Raw genomic sequence first — 19737 nt, 5'->3', positions numbered from 1 at the left:
GAGGTAAAGTACCTCATTCATTCATTCAATTACTAATTAGCTATTCTATGCCAGGTCCCATACAAGGTCCTGAAAATATTAGGATAAGATTAAATCCCCATCCTCAAAGGATTCCACCGAGAGAGAGAGGGAGAGCGTGCGAGCGCATGAGTGTATGGACTGGGAGCATAGAGAAAGGGAAAAAGGGAAAATTCTTATGAACAGCACCTCTCACAGAAAAGTTGCTTTATATGTGCAAACCAGGTGTTAAGGTCCTTTAACATGTGGATAAAATGAGTCTAAACCCCCACAAATCCCTGGCTTGTCGAAGTCCAAAGTCTTCCTCAATTCCCAGAGGGCTGTCTTCTATACTTCTCAGCCTCTGAGATCCCATGCCACATATGCTACCTTTATTCCATGTGACATGGGTTCTCCCATGAAATTCAGCCTCTTCTGAAATTTCTACTGCAAAATCACTCTCATGCAGGATACTGGAAGATTTCAGAGTAAGGCAGAGAGATGGATGGAAGGTTACTTCCCACATTACTTGGCAAACAACTTTATGGAGAACAACAGCTATCTACTATAAAAATAGGGCCCAGCACCCTTACCTAAGGAGCTGAAATGGTCCTTTGACAGATTTGTCTTCAATTGAGATAAGGGTGCTGGGTCTTTCTACCCAGCATCCACCAGTCACCAAATGTCAGCCAACCAGGGGAGGAGCATAATCTTGGGTGAGGCAGATCCTCTCAGCTGAGGGCTATTCTTGGGGAAGATTTTGGTTATAGGTGGTCCACAGGTGATGCTTCTTCTGGCAACTGGGGAAACACGCTCCTTGATTCTGAAAGGGGCAATCTGGGCAGCACACCCTTGCATCCACCACAGTTAAGACAGGCAGCAGTTGCAGAGTGGCTGGAACTATGTGAATTAAATAAATAAATAAATAAATAAAGTTAAAAAAAAAAAAAAAGATAAGCAGAATTACCTGTCCTTTATCAATGTTTTTTAAGTACTTTATGCCTGAAAAGAATATGATGCAAGATAGATATTGAAAGTTTAGTTCAGTCCAGCAACATAGTGAAACCCTCTCTCTTTAAAAAAAAAAAAAAAAAAAAAAAAAAAAAAAGTTATATGTAAAGCCTATACATGAATTCTACACATGGGGCCAAGAAACACCATTTTTACTTATTATTAGTTGGCTACTTCCTCACTGACAAATTTGGTCCCAAACTGCCTGTTCATGAATCCTAGATGTACAGCTAGCTACCCAGGTATGGCACTACAAATTAAAAGAATTCATCCTTGATTATACATAATTGAGTATTTCACACCTCAAGACAACACAGGTATAACCCATTTTATTGTGGTTCCCAGGATTTTTTTAAATTGAAGGTTTCTGACAACCCTGCATCAAGCAAATGAGTGACACTTTTCCCCAAAACGTGCTCATTTCATGTCTTTGTCACATTTTAGTAATTCTTGCAATATTTCAAATTTTGACATTATTATTATATCTGTTAGGGTTATCTGTGATCAGTTATCTCTGATATTACTGTTGTAATTGTTTTGATGCACCATAACTTATGCCCATGTAAGACAGCAATCTTAATCAAGAAATGTTGTGTGTGTTCTGACTGCTCCACCAACTGTTGGTTACCCCATCTCTCTCCCTCTCCTTGGGCCTCCCTATTCCCTGAGACATAACGATATTGAAATTCAGCTAATTAATAATCCTGAAATGGCCACTAAGTGTGCAAGTGAAAGGAAAGGTCATATATTTTTCACCTTAAGTCAAAAGCTACACAGAATTAAGCTTAGTGAGGAAAGCATGTTGAAAGTCAAGACAGGCTAGAAGCTAGGACTCTTGCAGTTAGCCAAGTTCTGAATGCAAAGAAAAAGCTCTTAAAGGAAATTGCAAGTGAACACACAAATGATAAGTGAAGCAGCTTTATTGCTGATATGGAGAAAGTGTTAATGGCCTGGAAAGAAGTTCAAACCAGCCACAATATTCCCAAAGCCTAATCCAGAGCAAGGACCTAAATCTCTTCAGTTCCATGAAGGCTGAGAGAGGTGAGGAAGCTGCAGAAGAGTTTGAAGCTAGTGTAATATTTAAGGAAAGAAGCTGTCTCCACATCATGTAAGTGTAAGGTGAACAGCAAGTGCTGATGGATAAGCTGCAGCAAGTTATCCAGAAGTTATCCATCAATGATCTAGCTAAGATCATTGATGAAGGTGGCTACACTAAACAACAGATTTTCAATGTAGAAGAAACAGCCTGCTATTGAAAGATGATGCCAGCTAGGACTTTCATAGCTGGAGAACATAAGTCAATGTCTGACATCAAAGCTTTAAAGGACAGGCTGACTCTGTTTGGGACTAAAGCAGCTAGTAACTTTAAGCTGAAGCCACCTTCCAAAAATCCCAGGGCTCTTAAGAATTATGCTAAATCTACTCTCCCTCTACTCTAGAAATGAAACAACAAAGCCTGGGTGACAGCACATCTGTTTAAAGTCTGGGTTACTAAATATTTTAAGCCCACAGTTGCAACCTACTGCTCAGAATGAAATATTTCTTTTAAAATATTACTATTCATTGGCAAGGCACCTGGTAATCCAATGGCGCTGATGGAGATGTACAAGGAGATCAATGTTGTTTTCATGCCTGTGAACACACCATCCATTTTGCAGTACATGGGTTAAGCAGTAATTTCAACTTTCAAGTCATATTATGTAAGGATTGCATTGTGTAAAGCTAGCTATGACCATATAGACAGTGATTCCTCTGATGGATCTGAGCAAAATCAACGGAAAACCTTCTGGAAAAGAAACACCATTTGCAATTCATGGTAGGATAGCAATATAACAACATTAACAGGAGTTTGGAAGAACTTAATTCCAATCCTCATAACTGACTTTGAGGAGTTCAAGATTGCAGTGGAGGAAGTAACTGAAGATGTGGTGGAATCAGGAAGAGAACTAGAATTAAAAGTGGAGTCTGAAGATTTGACTGAATTGCTATAATCTCATGACCAAACTTGAGCAGATGAGGAGTTACTTCTTATAGGGGAGCAAAGAAAGTAGTTTCTTCAGATGGAATCTACTCCTGGTGAAGGTGCTGTGAACATTGTTGAAACTACCACAAAGGATTTAGAATATTCATAAACTTAGTTGATAAAGCAGTGGCAGGTTTCAAGAGGACTGGCTCCAATTTTGAAAGTTTTTACTGTGGGAAAAATACTATCAAATAGCATCGCATGCTACAGAGAAAGCTTTTGTGAAAGGAAGAGTCAATTGATGTGGCAAACGTTGCTGTCTTGTTTTCAGAAATTGTCACAGCCACCCCAGCCTTCAGCAACCTTCACCAGGTTCCTGATCAGTCAGCAGTCATTGACATCAGTGTAAGACCCTCTACCAGCAAAAAAATATCAGGCCGGGCATGGTGGCTCATGCCTGTAATCCCAGCACTTTGGGAGGCCAAAGCAGGTGGATCACCTGAAGTCAGGAGTCCAAGACCAGCCTAACCAACAGGGTGAAACCCTGTCTCCACTAAAAATACAAAAATTAGCTGGGCATGGTGGCGGATGTCTGTAATCCCATCTACTTGGGAGGCTGAGGCAGGAAGAATTGCTTGAACCCAGGAGGCAGAGGTTGCAGTGAGCCAAGATCGTGCCACTGCACTCCAGCCTGGGTGACAGAGCAAGACTCCGTCTCAAAAAACAAAAAAAAAGACATCAACTCACTAAAGTCTCAGATGACCGTTAGCATTTTCTAGCAAATTATTTTTAAATTAAGGAAAATACATCATTTTTCAGACATGATACTGTTGCATACTTAGTAGACTATAGCATAAACATAACTTTCATATGCACTGGAAAACCAAAAAAATGTGTTACTCGCTTTATTGTGATATTCATTTTATTGCAGTGGTCTGTAGCCAAACCTGCAATATCTCCAGGGTATACCTGTATTTTCCATCTAAAGGAAATTTTCCTAAATGGAAACAAAAGCTAATTACAGAAGCCCCACTTGGAAATTAAATTAGTAACTCCTTTCTCTTTGCAAGCTTCAGTCTTCTAAAGCTTGCTTTGCACATTAAACCCCTTTTTTTTTTCTTTTAAGATGGGGTCTCACTCTGTCACCCGATGGATATTGGATCATATCCAATCATAGTTTACTGCAAACTCAAACTCCTAGGCTCAAGCAATCCTCCTGCCTCAGCCTCCCAAGTAGCTGGAACTACAGGCATGTGCCACCATACCTGGCTAAGTTTATTTTTTAGAGACAGAGCCTCACTATGTTGCTCAGGCTAGTCTCAAACTATTGGTCCCAAGCAATCCTCCTGCCTCTACCTACTAAGTAACTAGGATTACAAACTGGAGCCACTGTGCACAGCTAAAAAACACTCTTTTCAATGTCAAAAATTACTCCAGATAACCCTTAAATGATGGTATTTGAACGTTTATGCAGTGCATAAGCAGTATTTGGTGGACATGGCTTTACAAACTGCCTAAGTCTGAGGTCCCAAACTAGGAACTAGTGCTCTAAAGTGTTCCCAAACCCTTCATCTCCTGCACTAACCTACTGACTTTTCTTGCTCAAACTGCCCTGCAGCAACTATTACATCCAACATCTTTAGCATTTGCAATCCTAGCCTCTCATTCTCTTCCTCCTTTGAGCTACATTTTAAACTTACCAAGTTTTTCAGTTGTTTCAAACATCTAATATTTCTAATCAGATTCCCAAAGACAGAGACTAAGTATTTTTACCTTTTTATATTCCTCATAACAATTTCTCAGTAAATACTTAATGAAAGCATATTAATCAAGGAATTATTAACAATTATACAATGATAAAAGCACATCTTTAATTTTTCATTTAAACGTTTAATATTTACAAAAACTTAAACCACTCAATTTGGACTGTTGTATCAAAAGTAATATATTTTGCAACACATATTGTAATTTAAATAATTCTATTAATTTTCAAATAGTACATTTAATTACCATACTAATTTTCAAAAGAAGAGCAATGGAATGTCATGAAGTAATCTTTCATTATGTGCCAGTAGCTTGAGTGGTTATATTCTGAAAAATGAATGACACATTTTCTGTTATTCTTTCAAGAAAAGGATCTGTAATTTTTAAATGATCTCCAGAAAAATGTTTCCATTGCTTCAGCTGGGACATAGAAAGAGGTTTCAGGGAGTTAGATTTCTGGTGATGTGGACCAAGTTGACAATCTCTAGAGACAATGAATTTTTCCAACGAATCACCTGCAATAAGTAAAACAATGAGAAAATCCTTAGGCAAGCCAATATCCTACTAAATACAATACTTTTTTGTTTCATGATACTTCGTTTATGTGATTTATTACATTTGATCACCATGGTTCAAGTTAAGACAAATTCATTCATTCTTTTTACAAACATTTATAAATTATTTACTATGTACTGAGTTAAACAGTAAAGGTAAAATGATGAAGAAACACAGGCATGGTCTCTGACTTAAAGGACCTTACAGTCTAGTGGGAGAGATATATATTAAATAAATAATCATCAAAAAAATGTATTACAAGTTCAAAATCCCTTGCCTAAAACCTGTGGGGCCAGATATGTTTCCAAATTCAGAATATAATTCGAACAATCTGGGTCAGCATTCCATAATGAAACTCATCAACATTCTGTAGCAAGTCACAGTCTTACAAAATGAGTTAAATAAAAACTATCGATAAACTCACATCAATTTAGGTAAGGTTTTGCCACAAATAATTTTGTCACAAATTTATGAAGAAAAAAAAAATCTTTTGAGCTTTCTAGATTTCAGAATTGAAGATAAGGGACTGTGGAGCTGAATTACAAACAGAGGTAAGGGTATGAAGGAAAGATACAGGGAACTACCTTACATATGACAAGAGAAGTTGACTTGGTCTGGAAGGTAAGTGAAGGGCACCCTGAAGAAATGTTCTATTAAGATCTGAAAGATGAGGAGGAAAGAACTAGATGGAGAAGAAAGATAAAGCATTCCACGATAAGCACATTAAAAAGCTATGAAAAGGAAGGGGCACTGGCATAATCAAGCAATTGATAGGAGCCTATGCAATTAGAGCCTATCGAGTAAAAGCAAAGAATAATGCAAGAGAAGTTAAGTAATGCAAGGTGATGCAAGTATTCAAGGGCTGGATTATGCAAAATATGAATGGCAGAGGCCAGCCGTTATTCACCAAATCCATTTCTCTTTCCTCCAGGGCACTTAGTCACCTTTCCCAGCCTCCCTTACAGTTAGAAACTGCCACTGTGTCTGGCCTATGGAATGCAGCTATGTCACTTCCAGATCTGAACTATAAATATACTTCAAACTGAACAATTTTCTACTTTATCTCTTCTCTCATTGCTGGCTGGCAGATGCAGGGGAACCCAGCAGAGGACTCTAAGGTCCAAAGGGATGGAAGAGCTCCAAGTGGAAGAACCCTGGATCACAAAATTACTTTATGAAAGGCTGTCCACTAAATGCCCACAATGACCTGTTACACAAATGAGAAACATATTTCTATTGTGTTAGACCATTGTGCTTTTTTAGTTTGTTACAGCATTTAGACTGCCCTAACTTAGTATCTATCCTAAGAGCAACAGGAAGCTATTGGAGGTTTTATTTTTTTAACCTTTTAATTATGGGAAATTTCAAATAAATATAATATATATATAGCATGTATCATTTCACTAATAAACATTTCATTCTACATTTCTAAAAGATAAACACTTCTTTGAAATTTTATCACACCTAAAAGAAAAGCCTCAAGTCATTCCTTAATATCATCAAATCCTTGTCAGTATTCATAATCATTGAGGTTTTAAGAAAAGAGACAACGAGATTGCTTCAAAAATTAGAAGATAATAGAATAACACCTGCAAAGTACTGACCAAAAAAACCTCTGGCTAACTAAGAGCCAGTATTAGGCCCTTGTTAAAAATAAAAAATGAAAAGACAGTAGAAATAAATAAAAATACCTTAATAATTATAAATGCAAACAAACTAAATATTCTCACTAAAACAAAATATCAGACTGGACAAAAAATAAAATCTAGCTTTATGCTGTTGACAATAGATACCTAAAATATAAGAACATAGACAGATTTAAGGTAAACAGATGGGAAAAAATAGACCAGACAAATCCCAACGATAAGAAAGCTAGTTTCATATGTTAAGACAAAATGAAACAAAAGGCATTAGGGATAAGGCAATCACTACATAACAATAAAATAGAGAAACCATAATGAAAAACAAATTTCACAAGGAAGATATAAAATATATGAAGCAGAAAATTATAAAAATAACAATAGTTTTGTCTAATCCACCATCATAGTTTCATATTTTAATATATTTATTTGAATAATAGATATACCTAACAAAAAATTAGGTTGTTAATGTTTTAAATGGGCAAACAATATAAAGAGATGGTTCACATAAAGGAAGTATGGTTCTTAAACTTAGGAAAAGCTCAGCTTCATTCATAATAAGAGAATAGCATATTAAAACTATACCAGTATATTATTTTCTTACTATCAGATTGGCAAAAATACAAGCATTTGATAATCCACTAACCTGGCAAGGCTATGGGAAAATAGACATTCTAGTGTATTTCTGGGGGTGTGTAAATTGACACAACATCCAACAAAGGGCATTTTGGCAGTATCTATCAAAATTACAAATGTACATATTCTCTGACTCAGCAATACTAAAAATTTACCTTATAGGTATACTTGAAGATATTCAAAATGATACATGAATAAAATACACACCTATGGGAAATAACCTAATTGTACATCTGTGGATGATATGGTTTGGCTCTGTGTCCCCACCCAAATCTCATCTTGTAGCTCCCATAACTCCCACGTGTTGTGGGAGGGACCCAGTGGGAGATGATTGAATCATGGGGGCAGGTCTTTCCTGTGCTGTTCTTGTGATAATGAATGGGTCTCATAAGATCTGAAGGTTTTAAAAATGGGAGTTGCCCTGCACAAGCTCTCTTTTTGCCTGCCACCATCCATGTAAGATGTGACTTGCTCCTCCTTGCCTTCTGCCATGATTGTGAGGCCTCCCCAGCTATGTGGAACTCTGAGTCCAATTAAACCTCTTTTTTTTTGTAAACTGCCCAGTCTCAGGCATGTCTTTATCAGCAGTGTGAAAACAGACTAATATAGTGGGGGATAGATAAATTATGATATATCTATACACTGGAAGATTATATAGCTGAGGAAAAAAAAGAATGAGGAAACTCTGTAACAATACGGAAAGATCTCAAGATACGCTATTGAGTGAAAAAAGGTACAGAAATATACGTATAACATGCTATAATTTATTGGGAGGAAAACTGGGCAAGAATATATATGTAGAGTGGCTTATATATGCATACATATATATCTGGAAGGATACACAAAAAAACTAATAGTGGTGGTTTCTTTTGATGTAGAAGGCTAAAAATTAGGGAGATAAGGGTAGAGTGGTAGGAAGAGTTTTCACCATGTACATTTTATATTTTTAAATAATTGAGTCATGTAAATGTATTACCAATTCAAAAGTTAAATTAGTCATTTTTGAAATCTATAAAAGAAAAAATGGATTATATAACAAAATCTGGCTAATATGACAGAATTCTGCACTAGGCAATTGAGAGGATATACATGATTTCCCTGCACAAAAGAAATATTTACAAAAAATGACCACATACTAGACCATACCCCAAGTCTCTATAATTACCAAAGAATCCGTATCATGGATTCTATTTCTGACTACAGAGCATTAGCAAGAATTTGGTAACAAAAACTAAAATACATTTTAAAGCATACTTTTAAATAACTCATAAGTCAAAGAAGAAATCATAATGAAAAAACAAAATATTTAGAAATGAATAATGAAAGACTGTATATCAAAATTATGGGCAGCTTAGAGAAAAATGTATAGTCTTAAATATCCACTTCTTTGAAGAGAAGACTGAAAAATCATTAAGCTAAGTATTAACCTTAATTATTAGAAAAAGAACATTAGAGTAAATACAAGGAAAAAGGAAAAGAGAAATTATTAAAACAGGAAAAAATTTAATAGGGAGGATAAAGTGTTAATACTTTTAATTACCAAAATGGTTATGAAGAAAGAGAAAATCTGAAAACATTTCTCTGAAGTTTAAATTCTACCCACTAAAAAATAAAAATATATACATATTTTAGCTACTATAAATATTGTATATTGTTATAATTATATATTGTGCATGATTATATTTATTATATTTAGTTATTAGTTATATATTTATATATAAATATGACACATAACTAATAAATATAATCATATATAATTTATATGACAAATAACTAATAAACTAATAAGCTTCTATTGTACCTAAAGAGAAACATTTATATAAAGAAACATTTACATAAAAAAGAAACATCTATATAAAATATATTTTATGTTTACATAAAATCTAAATTCTTCCATCTTAGTCTTATATAGTCTAACTTCTTCAACCTATCTTAATATAATTTATCAAGTAACTTTCAACTACTAGACATTGATTGCTCAAGTCCTACTCCTGATTTAGTTTCTTTTTGAATGGTGTCTATTCTGGAGGGTAAATTTTCAGCTTTACTTAAGCAGCACTAGCAGTTACATGAAGTACTGAGAAGTACGGTGGCCCATGCTTCTGAGTGCCTCAGAAAATATGACCCCATTATGAATAAATTCTGTACAACATAAACAACAAGATTATTCTGTCAACTGTATTTTTTTTGTGGAAGAGAAATAGGGATTAAAACCATTTTTCTGGCTGGAAGCGGTAGCTCACACCTGTAATCCCAGCACTTTGAGAGGCTGAGGTGGGCAGATTGCTGGAGCCCAGGAGTTCGAGACTAGTGTGAGCAACATGAAGAAATCTTGTCTCTACAAAAAATACAAAAATTAGCCACGTGTGGTGGTGTACACTTGTAGTCCCAGCTACTCAGGAGACTGAAGCTGGAAGATTGCTTGAACCCAGGAGGCGGACGTTGCAGTGAGCCATGATTGCGCCACTGTACTCCAGCCTGGGTGACAGAGCAACAGAGCCAGACCTTGTCTCGAAAAAAAAAAAATTCTAACTCCAAAGCCATTACATCAGGATTTGAAAGATTTTCCTAAATAAGTTCAATTTTTCACAAGTGAGTCAGAAATAAAAAGCTAAAATTGAGAGACTAAGGTTCTACTGAATATTTTCACAAATATCTCTATCTGGCAGCTGCCCTATGAGCTGAGAAAAAAATAAAACTAACATATGCAAATGGTAAATATTATAAAGTTATTCTTTAAATATTTTCAACTGCTAATGAGAAATAAATTAACTTTACTACATAGTTACAGAATTAAAATATAACTAACCTGTATGAACTTCTCCTGTACACTCACAGTCAAGCAGGTCATGAGTAACACAATCTGAACTTTCATGTAATGTGAACAAATTTTTAAGTTCTTCTACTGAAAACTGAATATGTTCAGATGTCTTGGTGAAGTCGACAACTGCCCCACAAAGACCTTGCTTACTGATCTGCCTTTGATAGATCTTTTCTTCTATTGTACCTAAAGAGAAAACATTCATCAGATTTCCTTCAGATCTTTATGTTCATTGTTTTTGTTGGGTAAAATGTTTATTAACATACTAGTTAACAAAATAACAATATATTCCTGACACTGAAGCACAGGCTAACAAAAAATAATTTTAATTATTCAAAGGGTATACATTTTTTGTCACACTGAAGGGTTGTTACCTGTGGTGAGGAGTCTGTAAATATGTACAGGATATTTCTGACCGTCTCTCCATACTCTAGACATTGCCTATAGAAAATAAGTGAGAATTCTGAGAGTACAGTAGAAACTGATGGCCCTTTCCACATATGCAATTTGCAGAAATATGTTTTAAATAAGGAATTCTGTATTTTACATATAGCTTCAAAAAACATCCCAGGTGTGCCAAGTATGCCCTACTTCATAGCTTTTTCTTAGCAGAAAGAAAGGGATGAGTGAACACTTACTATGATACTGTAAAATAACTACAGGGGTATCATGCAACAGTGAGAGAATATATCTTCATCAATGGGACAGTGAGTATGGACAGCAAGAATGGAAAGAACCAAGTGTAGCATGGGCTTGGTGGTTCATTCTCAGTCCAAATAGCTAAAGATTTGCCCCTGAAAAGTACCTAGGATACAAGTAATCAGCTAAGGCTCTAGGTGGATTCCTGTGGTTTAAAGATTTATCAATGATACTGTGCAATAAAGTGTTGATGTTCAAACTCTGCACATTTCAAATAAAAATCTGGCCTTCAACCAACTTCTAAGAGATCATCTCTAGGCCTTTGGATTGTCCTGTCTGATATGAGTGTCTGTTTACCGGAAGCCTTGGGCCACACTAGATAGTTTATGCTAGCAATGTGATATGGTGGGGCCTTAGGCCATGTAGTTCGATTTCTGGAGGCTAAAGACTGATTAACTAAGGTCAGTCATGCAGGTGTTCCATGTCTACAGGACTAATCCCAAACAAAATTCTGGACACCAAGACTTGGGTGAACTTCCCTGGTTGACAATATTCTATATGCACTGACACTCACCCATGCTGACAGAATTAAGTGTTGTCCATAAAACTCCACTGGGAGAAAACAACTGGAAGCTTGTGCCTGGTCTCTCTTGGACTCTGCCCTGGACTCAGTATCTTTTCCTTACCGATTTGAGTATCGCTTACTATAACGTAACATAACTGTGAGTATAGCTGCTTTTCTCAATTGAGTCCTTCTAGTGAATCATTAAACCTGAGGGTTGTCTTGGGATCCCCTAATGCACATATCGACTGAGGTGCAAACCTACAGGTAGAAAACTCAAGGTACAAAAAGATGGACTGTACTCTAAAGAAAACCAAAGGCTTCTCAAATATTTTCCTAAATACGTCACTTTTATACCCTCACTGTAGCCTGCATAAACACTAATCATAGCATCCATAACATTTATTGTCTTCACCTGATGGTCATGAACATCCTAAAGGCCCAACTCTGCAGTAAACTAGAACCTGGAGGCATACAGGTTTAGGTCTGAATCCTGGCTCTGCATCTTACAAGCTGTGGGATCTAGAATAAGCTTCCATATCTTCATCTGTAAAATGGGACTACTAATATCCATCCTTGTAGGCTTGTTAGGAAGATTAAATAGATGGAAAGCACTTAGCAGAGTGCCTCATACAAAATAAGGGCTCTTTATATAGTGGTTATTATATATCATCATCATCTTTGTATCCTCAATAGGCATTGTATCCTCAGGCATTCAATAATATCTATTTAATGCATAAATATTCCTACCTGAATATCAGTGGCTGGATTCCAATCAATGTCATAGAGAATTAAGTGAGATCCTCCAATAAGGTTAAGTCCTACACCACCAGCTTTTGAACTTAACAAAAAAATAAAAACAGAAGAGTGTTGACTATTAAAGCCATCAACAATCTGCTGCCTTTGAGAGATTGGTGTTTGTCCATCAAGTCTTGTATAAGCATATCCATGACGCTTACATACTTCTTGTAAAATATTCAAGGTTTGTGTATAGTTGGATACCAACACCACCCTGTCAATCAAAAAGAAAAATTCTTTAGATAAATTTAAAGGCAGCATTAGATTTTCTTAGTTGAAAGAAAATACCACAATATTATCACTGACATTGAGAGAACATGCAACAATGACCTAGTACAATTAAAACACAGGTACTCCTGCATATTCCATTTAAAGTCAATATCTAAACTTCCAGTTTTAAGATAGTGTGGCAAAGACCTTTCTGCCTTCTTCATCTCTCTGAGGTTCACTCTAAAAACTGCAAGAGAATGAGTAAAATACAAAAATGAACAGAAACTAACTCTGAAGATATTTGAAAACAAAAAGCATAATGAAGCAGTCACCTGCTTAGGAGTATACAGGTGATGCCTACATGCTCAAAGAGGGAGATTCCAATAAGAAACAAATGAAAGTTCATTTGCACCACAGAATCTTACCAAGGTACCTTAGAAGGAAGGAGTTTAGACTGAACTATTAAAACATTGGTACATAGAACCCAGGCCCTGCTCCTATGTGATCAGTTGACTTTTCTTTCTCAAATAAAGTATTTATTATCTGGAGAAAATAAACCAAAGAAACTTAGACCAGGGAACTGACTGTAGAAGGCAGGAGAGCCAATGTAGTGGCTTATGCCCGTAGCCCCTGCTGCTCAGGAGGCTAAAACAGGAAGATCACTTGAATCCAAGAGTTTCAGTCCAGCCTGGACAATAGAGCAAGACCCTGTCTTTAACAACAACAACAACAACAACAAAATGTGTTAATGAAAGACTAGATACTGAATAAGATCCCTCTACCCTTTTCCTGTCAACTCTCAGAATACCAACAGCCAGGCACCCCACATGCCAGTCCAAGGAAGACATTACTAAAGGATTCATCTATGGAAATACTTAAATGATTCCACAGAAAAGATCCACAGATAGGGAGTCCCCAAATTAAAAAGCCAGCTTGCTGCCTGATTACCCAATGATGGTTATTAGTCAACGAGCCCTGCCTATCCACACAGTGTTCAGTTAATGTTTTACTGCTTCACTGTTAACTGTGGACACCAAGGAACATCAGCTATTTGAAGTGAGCTTCAACATGAAAAGGAAAAATAAAAATAAACAAGACACCTGAATTAAACAGAACAATGAAAAAAACAGAAGATAACTCTCTGAAAATAATTAACGTCCTCAAACAAGAGCTATCTATCGTTCAATGGAAGAGGATGCAATTTTTCAAAAGGAACAATCAAGAATTAGAAAAATATCTTAGAAATGTAAAATGATAGACAAAATAAAGTTTTAACACGAGAGCTTTAAGATAATAATATGAGAGTTTGCCAGGAAATACATTAAGAAGAAAAAGTGATGACCAGTAGGAGAGAAAAAAAGAATTAGAGAATCAACTCATGAGGTTCAATATCTGACTGACAGGAATTCCAAAGAAAACACGAAATTCTTTTAAGAGAGAGAAAGGATACTTCCTAGACATGGAGCCTTCAGATAAAAAGGACCTACTAAAAAGTTCCCAGCTCAATTAACAAAATGAAGACTCATATTAAGGCATATCAAGATTATAACTCAAAGTATGAAGAATGAATAAAAGTTGCTCAATGTTTGATGAAGAAAAATAGGTCATATGTAAAAGAATCGAAATTTGAAAATCATCAGAATTCTCAAAAGCAACTCTAAAAACTAGAAGACAACATGTAAAGCAATGTCTTCAAAATTCTAAGGGAATACTATTTTGATCTAGAAGTTTATGACAAGGGAAGTTGTCAGTCAAGTGCTAGGGTAGAATAAAGACAGTTTCAGATGTGCAAGAAGTCAAAAAGATTAATCTTCCATCTTTCTTTCTTAGGAAACTACTGTGAGATGTGCTCCAGCAAAATGTGAAATTCAGAAAATAGAAAACCAACACAGAAGAGGAAAAAAGTGAATTTATAAGTTAATATGATTTGGCTCTGTGTCTCCACCCAAATCTCATCTTGAATTATAATCTCCGTAATCCCCATGAGTTCAGCGAGGGACCAGGTGGGAGGTGACTAAATCATGGGGGCAGTTTCCCCCATGCTGTTCTCGTGATAGCGAGTGAGTTCTCACCAGAGCTGATGGTTTTATAAGGCAGTTTTCCCTGCTCTTGCTAGCTCTCTCTTTCCTGCCAGTCTGTGACGAAGGTCTTTGCTTTCTCTTTGCCTTCTGCCATGATTATTAAGTTTCGTGAGGCCTCCCCAGCCATATGGAACTGTGAGTCAATTAAACCTCTTTCCTTTATAAATTACCCAGTCTCAGGTATTTCTTTATAGCAGTGTGAAAACGGACTAATGCATAGGTGATGGCTTTTTAAAAGTCCCAGGATGCCGGGCGTGGTGGCTCACGCCTGTAATCCCAGCACTTTGGGAGGCTGAGGTGGGTGGATCACCTGAGGTCAGGAGTTTGAGACCAGCCTGGGCAACATGGTGAAACCCCATCTCTACTAAAAATAAAAAAAATTAGCCAGGTATGGTGGCATCTGCCTGTAATCCCAACTACTCGGGAGGCCGAAGCACGAGAATCACTTGAACCCAGGAAGCAGAGGTTGGAGTAAGCCGAGATCACGCCACTGCACTCCAAGGTCAGGAGACCATCCTGGCTAACATGGTGAAATCCTGTCTCAACTAAAAATACAAAAAATTAGCCGGGTGTGGTGGCGGGTGCCTGTAGTCCCAGCTACTCAGGAGGCTGAGGCAGGAGAATGGCATGAACCCGAAGGCGGAGCTTGCAGTGAGCTGACATTGCGCCACTGCACTACAGCCTGGGCAACAGAGCAAGACTCCATCTCAAATAAATAAATAAGTCCAGGATGACAGCTGTGTAGCAATATTAGAGATCAGTTCAAATTGTAGCAGGAAGACAGAGGACTCACAGAGGAAAGACAAAGAAAATACAGAGGCACCTAGAGACCACAGTGGTACCCTGTTATCTGCAGATCTGCTTTCCACTGTTTCAGTTACCTGCAGTCAACCTTGGTTCAAAAATATTACACACAGTAAGGTATTTTGAGAGAAAGAGAGAATGCACATTCACATAACTTTCACTGCAGTATACTGTTATGATTGTTCTATTTTATTATTATTGTTGTTAATCTCTTACTGTGCCTAATTTATAACTTTATCACTGGTATGTATGTACATGAAAAAACAATCCATATAGGGCTTGGTAGTATCTGTGGTTTCAGGTATGCCTTCCGGGTCTTGGAATGTATTCCCGAGGATAAGATGGGGATTCCCAAGGATAAGATGGCCAAAAAGCACATTAAAAGACGCTCAATATCACTAATCATTAGAGAAATGCAAATCAAAACAACAATGATATACCACCTCCCACCCACTAGGATGACTATTATCAAAAAAATAGAAAGTAGCAAAGATGGTAAGGAGATAGAGAAATTTGAACCCTGTGCACTGTTAGTGGAAATGAAAATGGTGCAGTCCACTATGAAAAACAGTATGGCAGTACTTCCAAATATTAAAAATAGAATTACCATATGACCCAACAATTCCACTTCTGGATTTATACCTAAAAGAATTTAAAATGGGGTTTTGAAAAGTTATTTGTACACCCATGTTCACAGCAACATTATTCACAACAGCCAAAAAGTGGAAGCAACCCAAGTGTTCATCAATAGATGAATGGATAAACAAAACGTGGTATATACACACAATGGGACATTGTTTAGCCTTAAAAAGGAAATTCTGACACATGCTACAACATGGATACACCTGGAGGACATTATATTAAGTGAAATTGGTCAGTAACATAAAGAAAAAAAACTATATGAATCCACTTACATGAGGTATCTAGAACAGTCAGAGTCAGAGAGTAGAAGGGTAGTTCAGGTGTTAAGGGAGGGGAAAGTAAGGAGTTGGTATTTAACAGATACAGCATTTCAGTTTTGTTTGCAAGATGCAAAGAGTTCTGAACATTGGTTGCACCAGAATGTGAATGTACTTAACACTACAGAATTATACATACAAAAATGGTTAAGATGGTAAGTCTATGTTATGTCTCTTTTACCACAATTTTTTTTAAAGAAAGGGCCATCTCTTCAGATAACGTGAAGCAACAGAACAAAGATCCAGCCTATGCCACTTATGAAAGTGTAGCTTCTCCTCCAATGAAACATGATAGGATTTAAGTTTCTTAGGGACCCACAAGGAGTCAAAATGACCATCACACCTATAATCCCAACACTTTGGGAGGCCGAGGTAGGCAGATTGCTTGAGCTCAGGAGTTAAGAGACCAGCCTGGGCAACATGGTGACCCCATCTCTACAAAAATACAAAAATTAGCAGGGAGTGATAGCACATTCCTGTAATCCCAGCTATTTGGGAAGCTGAGGTGGGAGGATCGCTTGGGCCTGGGAGGTCAAGGCTGCAGTGGGCCAAGATCGCACCACTGCACTCCAGCCTGTGCCCCAGAGTGAGACCCTGTCTCAAGATAAAGAGAAAATACCACCCCAACTTCAATCCCCGAATATTATTTTTATTTTTCTTAATCATTATATTTTTCTTTATTCCTTTCTTCCTTCTTGCCACAAGAGGGAACTTTCCCCTATGACATCTTCAAAGATACATTCTCACACCTATATTCAAACTGTATCTCTTCTCATTTCCTCTAAAACTCTTTTCACTCATTATCCTTTGTCCAATAACAACCAACTATCCCTCCCACCCTTCAGAGAAGAGAAAAAAAAAATCCAGTTAAAAAAATAATAATAAGATAATAAAAAGATATAAATAGAAGCTGAAGTGAAAGTTTGCACTCTTAAACTGGGTCACAATCTGCATATATACATCTCACATGTCCTTTTGCACATATCAAATATTATCTAATAAAACATGTGAGAAGAGCTCCATTAGAGGTAGGTACAGCATGCTATGAGAGTACAGAGGAGGGGAATCTAAATCTGAGACAGGAGAAAGCATGTGAGCTGAGTCTTGTTGTTGTTGTTGTTGTTGTTGTTGTTATTGTTTTGTAGAAAAGGGGTCTCACTCTGTCACCCAGGCTGGCCTCCAATGCCTGGCCTCGAGCAATCCTCCCACGTTAGCCTCCCAAAATGCTGGGATTATAGGTATAAGCAATCGCACTTCGTCTGTTGAGCTAAGTCTTAAGAAGGAGAAAAAGTTGGCCAGAAGAATGAGAAGCAGAGGTAAGCTAGACACAGAAACCTGCAACATGTAAGAGCAGAGCAGAAGTGGGCAAACTCACAGGTTCTGCAGGGGGTTTGGTATGACTGGACCACATGGTACGTGTGAAGGAGTGATGAGAGATGAGGCTGGAAAAGGAGGCATTAACCATATCATGAAGAGTCTTGCCTAATGTGGTAAAGAATTTAGAAATTTCTGGAAGACAAGTGGGAGTCTTCAAATGATCTTTTAAGAAAAGGAGTGACATGTTTATATTTATATTTTAGAAATACAATTCAGGGCAATGTTGAGTATGTCAGGGGGCTGAGAGTAACAGGAAGTAGCTTATAAGAGACTATCGTAACCCAAATCAGTAATTTTAAGAATCAAAACAAAAATCTTGGTACCAGAAAAATGAGGATGGATTCTTTAAATTAAAAAATAAAATCAACAGAATTTAGTGACTGACATTGTGGGATAAATGAAGAAGAAAAGTGAGTTTATAATAATTTCCAGGGTTTTTGTTTGCATTATGGTACCAAGGAATAATGGGACAAGATCAGGCTTGCAATAATGATGGTTTTGTCACATGGTTTGGACATGGGAAGTGTGAAGTACTATAGGACATCAAGATAGATTTAGATGTCCATTCAACACTTAAAGATGTAGAAATTAGAAGAGAGGACTGAAGTGATATAAATTTCCTTCAATATTATATGCATTTGGTATACAAGAAGATATAAAATACATAGTCATTCTAAAAAAAATACACACACACACACACACACACACAGGACCACATGGGATAGTCGTGTGTATGTGTGTGTGCAATAGTTGAAAGTACAGGGAGTAGAGCACTCAGGAAATAGGTTAAGAGTGAGAAAGTTAAAGAGAAAATCCTAAGGTGTATCAATATTTAAGAAACAGTAAAAGAAGAAAGGATTCTGAAGAAAATTGAGAAACAAGCATTACATATCGGAAAATATCACTAGGTTTTTAAACTACATATGTTTAGTTTTTCTTAAAACTTATAGACACATTGTTAATTACAAGTTTACGAAATACTAGAAGCTAACCATATTCCCAAAGAAGAAAACAACTTATTTTTTATGTTTTCTTATTTTAAAAGGGAAGTAGGAAGTAAAGACATACTGCAAACTAAAACTCTCTGAGCACTTAGAAGTTTGTTAAATTGATCTTACTTTTCAGTAGGTCGAAGTTCGTGGATAACCGCTAAGAGCTTGGACAGCACCTGTAGTTTTCCTGACTCCTTTTCAGTAAACAGGAGAGGGTTATAGTCAGCAGGAAACACACTTAGCAAGCCTTTGTATAGACTCTTTTCTTCATTTTTATCACAAGTTGAGCATTCTTTTTCCTATTCAAAATGACGATTATTAATGCTGGCTCATGTTTGTTTTTTTAATTAGGAGGGGAAAACGCTAAAATTATAGAGGGAAAAAGGTGAAGATTAACAGCTATCTGAAAAGTCCAAGAAACTATTAGGAAATCTTTATAGGTCATGATTTGATCATTTTTGAAAAAAGTAACATGCATTCTACTGAGTTAGTTACAGAGCAGTTCTAACGCAATCTCATGATGCCTGCTACCTTCACCCTGCAAGTGTAGTATTAATATTTCCCACATGTAACTACAGGAAGTAGGAGCAGACGAAGAAAGGAGAGGGAAATAAAGGGCAAATGGTGATACAAAATCCATTCTCTCCAAACGCTAACATTTTGCATCTTTGATAAATCTTTTTCTCTTTTCCTCTCTCTCCTTCCCTCCTTATTAGTATTCTCTCCTGAATCGTGGGCTTCATACAACACCTTTATATCCAAAAACAAGCATGATTGTTTACTTAACCTTACCAGTTTCTTCTGTAAGAAGGAAGAAGTTCACCAATAAATTAACAGAGAAATTTATTCTTACTTATAACAATACTTTTTGTTTATTTCACCAGTAGTTGTAGAATAAATTTATTCCAAGGTGATTATCAGCACCTGT

The 19737-nt window shown here is 36.7% G+C and overlaps 1 protein-coding gene across 4 annotated transcripts in view; it reads right to left on the bottom strand.

The window, feature by feature from the left end:
• The window catches only part of LOC105497240 (RAD54 homolog B), a 114734-nt gene that overhangs the window by 10175 nt on the left and 84822 nt on the right, over window positions 1-19737 (bottom strand). For 3 of the 4 annotated variants that reach the window (XR_011606873.1, XR_011606874.1, XR_011606875.1), the window contains exons 11-15: window positions 18936-19108; window positions 12339-12600; window positions 10762-10828; window positions 10376-10573; window positions 591-897 (exon numbers count right to left, since the gene is read on the bottom strand). Coding sequence is in view for 1 of the 4 variants with exons in the window: in XM_011768213.2 (XP_011766515.2) it covers window positions 5033-5250; window positions 10376-10573; window positions 10762-10828; window positions 12339-12600; window positions 18936-19108 (918 nt within the window). In the remaining 3 variants the exon portion in view is untranslated. Of the gene's footprint in view, window positions 1-590; window positions 898-4749; window positions 5251-10375; window positions 10574-10761; window positions 10829-12338; window positions 12601-18935; window positions 19109-19737 lie in introns of those variants that run through there. The other variant, XM_011768213.2, reaches the window with a different exon arrangement.

The sequence above is a fragment of the Macaca nemestrina genome, chromosome 8 (assembly GCF_043159975.1).
Source record: "Macaca nemestrina isolate mMacNem1 chromosome 8, mMacNem.hap1, whole genome shotgun sequence".
Lineage (NCBI taxonomy): Eukaryota > Metazoa > Chordata > Mammalia > Primates > Cercopithecidae > Macaca > Macaca nemestrina.
Note: the sequence above shows the minus strand (reverse complement) of the source record. Positions and strands in the feature narration are given on the sequence as shown.